Source organism: Anticarsia gemmatalis, chromosome 17 (genome assembly GCF_050436995.1).
Source record: "Anticarsia gemmatalis isolate Benzon Research Colony breed Stoneville strain chromosome 17, ilAntGemm2 primary, whole genome shotgun sequence".
Classification (NCBI taxonomy): Eukaryota; Metazoa; Arthropoda; class Insecta; order Lepidoptera; family Erebidae; genus Anticarsia; species Anticarsia gemmatalis.
The window spans coordinates 3,084,270-3,092,877 of record NC_134761.1 but is presented as its reverse complement, the minus strand read 5'-3'; the positions used below and the strand labels follow the sequence as shown (position 1 = coordinate 3,092,877).

The window sequence follows — 8,608 nt, the reverse complement described above, 5'->3', positions numbered from 1 at the left end:
ATCATTTACAAAATGGATTGTAAACGGTCTGTAATGGCGAATAGTTACCACGAAATAAGAGACAAAGACGAAGTTAGCGGGTGCCGAATGAACTTAATGATTGGAGGGTGCAATTAAACCGTGAAATTGAGCGACGATAGCGAGACTCGCGCCAATAAAGCGCCGATAACGATCTTTACCGTACTTTGTACGACATTCACGAGACAACACATTACTTTACTACCAGTTTATTGTTCTATATTTATCCAAGTACAAATAAATGTGCTCACTGAAACAATAAAAGAGGGTAATAATAAAACAAACAAGCTATAATATCACAAATATAATATTTATTTTACCATTGTACATACGTTATATAACTCAGATGAAGTAGTTTATCACTCTGAAAAATATGATTGAGTCGAGTCTAGAATAAAATATCCCAATAAGGACAAGTCGTTACCTTTAATCAAAATGTTGTGCTAAAGATAAAGATGATTCAAAGATTTAAAAATTATGAAAAGATTGTGCTCAAGTAAGCATCGGGATGTTGGAAGCGCCGGCCTCTCTCAGTTTCATTTTGGTAAAAAATAACAACTTCAACATTTACACATTATGTACAATTACATTATTCGCTAGTTTTAAAATATTTCTTATAGTAAAACTATATGGAATATAATTGGACTACGGAACATAGAAGTAAACGCTTCAATTCCTGGTATCTGAATCTCAATTCATTAAGTGATAATAATTACTAAGTACAACCATGATTAGATGAATGCGATGGAAACCTCATCAGCATCAATAGCTTTCACCTGGCAGCATTGACTCTCAAATAAATCACAGTATGTTCGCAAAAATCTGTTGAGTTCCAAGCAAGATTTTCCACCGCACTTTGCTAATCTCACGTAAAATAATAACAAAAATAATTTCAACTACTATGTGGAAAGTTAGTGGAGGTACCTAGTTGGTTCGCTAGGAGCGTCGCGGGCGTTTACTGTCCTTTTATTGCCTCTAACCACACGTTATGAGGCCACAAATAACCCACGACTCACTGAACAAAATGTTTCGTTGCATTCCTGACCGCTACAAACGTCCAGATACACAAACAATACTTCTCGTAATAAATAAAACTATAACTACAGCATTTACTTCTTTCATTTATAATCTGCATTTACAAATCAATCGTAATACAGAGATAAATGATGAATATACAAAAATTATTGCTTTATTTAATAACGTCCTACTGAACGCAAAATTTAGATATGACGAAACCCCTACCAGTGATCTATTTAAACTAAAATAATTTATTGCATCTGTTCACCTTAACAATACGTCGATGCTTAATATTACTATAATCAGTATTTCATTAACTTCTCTAATTAATATACAATAATCACCTCTCGTATTATTTCATTTGTCTACTATTATATACAAAGTTGAATTCCATTTTATTGTACTGCAATATAATTAAAAATGGTAAAATTTGCACAAAATATTTGGTATAATTGAACACATTGTGATGACCGGTATTTATTGAGGAGTCAAAATAATGAAATACTATTGACATGCTAAGAAAAAAAAACATCTGAAAACATTCGTGATCAATGTAGATGAAAACGATATTCATAATTATCTGATTGTAAATAAAATTGTATAACAGGTATTAAAAGTTGTAAAATTCATAAAAATCTGATCGAAAATCTTGAAATAAAGTTATAAAAGAACGAAACTTGCTGTAGATATAAAATTGAAACTACGTATGGTTACGTATCAAAACATAAAATGTGACCTTAGTATAGTAATTGTATCTGATATGTTTTGAAAATGTTACAAAACCCAAATGCGTAGTAGTGCTCACTCGACAAGCTTTGAAAAAGCGTTAAACTCTATTAATATTTCAACATTTCATTAAATGGATCCGAATTAGGTTATATATTCTACATCCTAGTATATAAACCTCAGTACTTTCAATAGTTTATCAATAAACCCTCTGACAACAGTATTTACATCGTGAGCACTAACATGTATTGTCGTTTGTCTTTCCCTTAGTTCTTATTTCTGAACCGTTTTATCTGTACAATAATTTAAATCTATTCGATTTTATAAACAGGACCATTTCTGAGATATATTGTCAAATATATTTGAAGATTCTTTAAAGTTTTGTACTATTTGCTTTTGAGGAACAGACAGTAATTTTCAAAGATAGGAATTGTCCTGTTTACAAAATCCTGTTACAAGTGAAACGAGTACGAAATGACATGTATTGGACCATGTATCTACACATACATATTATATCAAATAGCGACACTTAGCTTATGTACAGCGAAATATAAAATCACTTGAACGAAGAAGAAAGACTCGTACAGTTTACAAAATGTTCAACTGAATTGAAATAAAAATTGGATTTCATTTTGAAAATTCATTACAAAATTGTATGGTATATGTTATAAAAATGATATTAAAATATTGTGGCTATTTTATAAACTGTTAACAATAAATTAACGGGAACATATAAAGTAAAAAGTGAAATAAGTTAATTGAGATAATCCGATATGATTCGTTTTAGAATTGTGTTCAATTCAGTCTGATAGCATCACACAGTGGGAAGGACAGAGTAAAAATGACTGCACAACTGTAATGAGCCACACGAAACATCTAAATTTTATACAAACTCGGAGATGTATTCTTAGTTATACCTTTAAAGCCCAGATGGAATTGGTGGAAATAGAGATTACTGCCGATTTTTTCAATTTTGTGCATTATTACACCAGAAAGAACTATGTATTAACTTATATATTTTTATTCTCATGGTAATTTAATATAAGTGACAGTTCGCAACTCTCCACCAGGGTAACCATTCTGATAGGCAGTTGTATAACTAGGTATACATCAATTCAAGAATATCTATTAGCAAAAGAGTTGAAATGGCTCATTAAAGTTGCGAAGTTTTCCTATAAGAAAGGGTCCCAAAAAGCCTAGCTAAGGCTCTATAAATCGAAACTCTAATATCAGTAGTATTTGGTGTTTTAACATTATTATGGCTAATACTTCACTAGCGGCAGTCCTTCACTGTTCTTCATTTACTAAGTGTTTTATTATAAACGGCTGCGGACATTACCTTTCGAGGCTCTGGACGTTACCTGAAGAGAGAAATATACTTAATGTATGAAATATATCATAACTTAATGATCCTTTAACAGTATCCTTTTTTTGGCTGATATGGTCCACGTAACTTTTGAATTTCATGATTAATCTTCTGCGGCTGCCATGAATTAAAATTGTATAAAACTACCAATAACATAGTTTTAAGAATGTGATATAAATTGACTATATCAAGTTGCAAAGAACACAAAAAACTAAATTGTAAAATTAGTAACATAAAGATAAAAAACTCTTCAAGAATCTGATCACTGAGTTCACAGCAAATCATTCACCAAAAAAGCTGTAGAAAATACACTGGGTATAACACATTTTTGTATGGAATAATACAATGTTGGTCAAGGGTGGTGCCTACCTCATGTGGAGTGCCACTAGCACATGGTCTCGGGCCTGGCGGGGCCGGGCGGCTGCGGCGCGGGCTGGTCGGCGGAGCGCTGGCGCGGCAGCTGCGACGAGTCCAGTACGATGGAGGGCCGCGGGGGCAGGTTCTCGCTCACCATGTGCGAGAGGGACAACTCGCTCGACGCGTTTGTGTCGCCTGAGTAAAGGTGACAGGTTATCTCTATACGATATGAAAAGTATGATGGTTATTCAAGACAACCTGCCATAATCGGGGCTTGTGGTTAAGATAGCTAATTTAATATCTGCAAATAGTAGTTTCGTGTCTAGTTGTACTTAATGCCCAAGATTTATATGATTGAACGTTCGTCTGAACACTTATCAGTTACACTTTTTTTAACTGAACAAATGGCAGCTCGTTTGGACAGTTTGAAAAATAATCAAAGATGTTTCTGTGAAACGCATTTTTTTAATACTGTTTTCCACACAGCAAGTATTAGAACTTTCTTAAAGAATCTCAGCTTCAAGTTGATACAGAATCACTTACCTGATGGTTGCCTCGGTACTGGTAGCAGTACTTCACCACAAGCATCGTCGTCCAACAGCGGCTGTAGAGGCGACGGCAGCTCGCGACTGTCGATAGCTGACGACCGTCTTAGAGAGTGCCTGTTAACATTCAGCAGAAGATATCAGGTGGAATAAATATGTGATAAAGAAGAAGAAAAAATTGTGTCCAGAAGAGTAGTAAAAATAAATCGAATAAAATAATAAATAAACCTGAAGCCGGAATTAATAGAAAAATTTGTGTAGAAACCTAATAACGAAAATAATAGAGTTTTTATTTAATTCGGCAATAAAAAAATTGCCCAAAAATAGGCCACAATCAAAGATAATATCACATTTACTTCGACTTAGCACTCAATAAGAGCCAAAAAAAAAACACCAAATTACAGATACTTTATCATCAGCATACCTCTGATGCGGCAGTCGTCTATCCGTGACAGTCAACAGCGTGGTAGTCTGCGGCGGCACGGCGTGCTCCTCCGCCCCACTCGTGTTGACACACACACTGATGCTGATGCCGCTCACCTCGCCCCCCTCCCCCGTCTCCCCAGCCTCCTCCTCGTCGTATCTGTCCAGACCACCCATTTCTAGGCTATAGGCAAGAGCTGTTGTAGTAAGTACTTTGTAAAGGACGTTCACAAAAGCTATTAAGCCGTTCTCAGCTTCCATTCCTGCGTGTTTCTCGTGCAGTGAAGCTCCCAGCTTCATTTCGCTGGTTCAGGCGTGATTTAAGCATTTAGTTTTGTTTTGAATGTTGCTTATGGTTTTCTGTGATTGGTTAATTTTGTGAACATTTGGTTTAAGTACTGACTACACAACATGCTTTTTTTGCGTTATGATTTATATTTATTCTCTTGGTTTAAGACTTTTATATTAAACTATTCTTGTATGTTTTTGCGTTACAATTTAAAAACATTGGAATAATGTTCCTAATCAGTGTTATAAAATAAAAATAAAATTACGTTGAATATTGAAAACGGACAATCGACAACGACGATGCAAGCCTACCCTATAAAAGCTATTGAACCATAACACATAGTTATGATATTAATCGAACCCCCAATAGTTTACCGTTCACTTGACAAAGACAATTAGTTGGTTCACCGACCGGAGCGAGATCACACAGATTTAATATCGTGTCCAATAGTTCAGAAACTTAGACCAACGTTATTGTTCTCTATGTGTGGATAAAGTTTGTACGGTCATATTGTAGTACGCGTCAAATAACTTTGTGGAACTGAATATAGCCGCAAGTCGCTGCGATGAAGCCAAAAATAAAAGATTTTGCAAGCTTTTGCCAATGAAGCAAGCTATGTAGTAATTTTGTATGAAAATCTGTTCAACGCCTCTAGTGGCTACCGTAGGAACTCTTTTTGCAGTACGTTTTAAATGTCGAACTCTCGATACTTGATAATGCCGGCTGTAGACAATTGTACCACAGGTGATGGAAAAAATCGGAACAAAGCAACGACTTGCGGCTATGTTCAGACACTCAAAGTTATTTGGCACATGCTTTACACGAATGTCATTGGAATCTTAACATTAAGCTTCTTGCTTGAAGTTTTACCGTCTTGACTATTAAAGAAGATAAGACTTTTGCCGACTATCTTAGTTTTCTTAAGTTTTCAAATTATCTGGAGCAATTCTTGAGCTTTTATTGTCACTATCTTGACCGCAAACTTGGCAAATAACGAATGTTCTTCAACCTAAGGTCGTCAAATAGCTAAAAGTGTTCATTCAAAGCGTTGTGTTTGTACAGCGTGGCTCTGAAATGTGTGGTCATATTTACGTAGAAAACGGTAAACTTGAAAACTTTCTGCTTACGAAGAATTTCGAATAAAATTAGGACACATGAAGTCAGTAAGTCGGTCATGAAATAATATTATTTTCTTATTTTGACTTTTCAGAAGGTAGATAGAGAGCACCCATGTTTTAAGTATCTAAAAGCATAATACAAATAGACAAGAATATTTTCGTTTCCCACAAACTTTAGTATAAGTTGCCAATTTGCTACGATCGTAAGAAATATGACCACACCAATTTGCAATAATTACAAACAAACAAACAAAAAACTCATCATCATAACAGCACATATGAGATCATCAGCAATAACGCACGAGTACCCTCCACCGTGGTCTTTCACTCACCGCCTTTGGATCAGGTTCTCCATGATGATGTAGTCGTCCTCCTCGGCTCCTCGGAGATGCTCCTTCTCCATGAAGAGTGCGAACTCAGGGTTGGACATCTCGCTGGCGTGGCGGCGACGGACTGAAGGTGATGCGGCGCGGGCAGGGGATAGGAGGCGGGAGGTTATTGGCGTCCTAGGAGAGAAAATTGTGTGAGAATGCTGTCTGATCAATACCGATTAGCTTCTTTAAAACTTTCTTATCTAGGAAGAGAAAGCTATTTCTTCAAGCTAAATGGCAAACAGGGATGTAAAGACAGTTCTAAAAAATAAATAATGTCGTAATTGGTTTCCAGCTAAATTATAATACTCTGTACATAGTTAAATAGCAGAAAGACAACATATTATCTTAAAAACATAGCTGTCCAACACACAAATAAAAATATGTCAGCATCCGCGGAACCTGCAAGCCAAATCTCATAGTCACGAATTCTCCAAAAGACCCTTTAGCCCTTACCTCGGTGTATGTGGCGGCGAGAACAGTCCATAAACAGTCTCCAGTTCATCAGTGATGCTGGTGTACTCGTGCATGGCGAGGAGTAAAGACCGAGGCGCGCCCCCCACGCGGTTCCTTCCCGTGGTGATGCCAGTCGCCCCTCCCGTCGCTTCCCAGCCAGATTGCCGACCTGTACCGTTGTAGATTTCAATCGTTCTTGTAAGTGGTATAGTCAGGATGACTATGGGATCTTTAATGTTCATGCATGCGAGGTGAACAGCTGAAGACGCGTGATGAAAATCTCCAGATCGACGTGATATTAATCTTCTGTCTTTGCGATGTCAGTTTCTAATGAAGTGCTATGAACATGCGCTTACAGGAAACAAAATAAGAAAAGGTAATCATAGAAATTTTTCTTTCTATCATAGACACAACAATTCTACTCGAGTGTCTTTTAAAATACGTAGTCAAGATTGTGGGGCTTCTCATGATCATGATTAAGGGTCGAAAATCGTAAAAATGTTTGAAGTTCATGACAGTCATACCGGTAACAGAGTTGTGTACGGATCCAGCATCGACGGCAGAGTTGTCAGGCTCGGAGTGCGTCTGGCTGTGCTGGCGGCGCGGCGCCAGGTGCTGCGTGGAGTAGTGGCCGCCCATGCCGCAGTCGTTGCCGCCCTCCGACCGCCTGTAGACACAGTGAACACTCACACACGGGCCTTGCAGGTGGGGCATCACATGCGCTGACTACTCGAGGTAAAGAAAATATGGTTACAAGAATGTAGCTGGACAATTCGAAATCCAAAAAATATTTTGATTAATTTTGGTCATTTTCGCAACCTTGTACAGAAGTCATTTTGTAACTTGGTTCTGTTTTAAATGGTCTATGTCAATTGAAAACCATATTTTCTCTAATTACCGTGACTAGAACTGGTATCTAGATGTCCAAAAGTTACTTCCCACATCAAATGTGGCGTAGTCAGCACATCTCAATAAAATAAAATAATAATGTTACCACATCAAATATTGTGGTAGAAGTATGTGTGCAGTACAAGTTTAGTATGAGTAAGAAGGTATTTGTCGAACAAAAAGTGGTTAGAGTTTTAAAGTTAGTAAGTGTGAAGATACATTCGAAAATACAACAGAGAGCAACGGTGACGTTAGAAGATTTAATAATATCAATACTATGTTCTTAGGTGATGAAATTTCGAATTTAGACGAGGCTTACCTTTACGCTAACATGACAAACCTTTTATTCAAAAACTATGAACATTTAATACAAAATTATGGCCAAAATATTGCAATAAATACGTTTCAAAGTTTGCATGTGGAAATATAATAGCTTAGTAAATATGTAGCCAAATAGAGAGATCAAAATGTTGATGTAGCTGAAGTAACATCTGACTGGTGTTTACAAATGTACAGAAAGACACAGACGGATGCTCAAATAAAACAGCGTCACATAATATAACAGTGTGTTGGTGTGTGACTGTTCGTGAGAGTGCACTTGTTAATGATATATTGATAGTTCAATCGAGCGTGTACACAAGCTGTAAGTAAGTGATGTTCGTTATACAGAGCAACTACATCTAAACTACATTCGCTAACAAGCTAAGCCAATCGCCAATGAGTCTATTTGACTTACTGTTTCCACAACCGTCTCCTAACAGATGCAAGAAGGTAACAAAAAATAAAATTAAAAACAATCATGGCGATGATAATTTTGGTTTTGTACAAACAAATATAGTATTTGCCGATATTGTGAATGAAAGAAACGGAGTATTTTGTAAAATTTTGGCTGACAAGGACATCGATAACAATGTTTTGTTAGAATGAAAACTAACTACTTTTATAACTTTTGAATTCGTTCTGAACAAATCCAAAAATATTTTCGTTATATGTACATATAATAATTTGGTTAACTCCTACGGTAAACAAAAGTT

General features: G+C 36.3%; 1 protein-coding gene across 7 annotated transcripts in view; it reads right to left on the bottom strand.

The window, feature by feature from the left end:
• Positions 1-307: 307 nt before the first annotated feature.
• Positions 308-8,608, bottom strand: part of Trpm (transient receptor potential cation channel, subfamily M) — a 274,621-nt gene continuing 266,320 nt past the window's right edge. For all 7 annotated transcript variants that reach the window (XM_076125470.1, XM_076125471.1, XM_076125474.1 and 4 more), the window contains 8 exons: positions 8,311-8,328; positions 7,211-7,353; positions 6,687-6,855; positions 6,192-6,365; positions 4,454-4,636; positions 4,028-4,146; positions 3,497-3,679; positions 308-3,122 (listed from right to left, as the gene is read on the bottom strand). In XM_076125470.1, the coding sequence (XP_075981585.1) occupies positions 3,513-3,679; positions 4,028-4,146; positions 4,454-4,636; positions 6,192-6,365; positions 6,687-6,855; positions 7,211-7,353; positions 8,311-8,328 (973 nt within the window). In that variant the 3' untranslated portion in view covers positions 308-3,122; positions 3,497-3,512. The remainder of the gene's footprint in view (positions 3,123-3,496; positions 3,680-4,027; positions 4,147-4,453; positions 4,637-6,191; positions 6,366-6,686; positions 6,856-7,210; positions 7,354-8,310; positions 8,329-8,608) is intronic.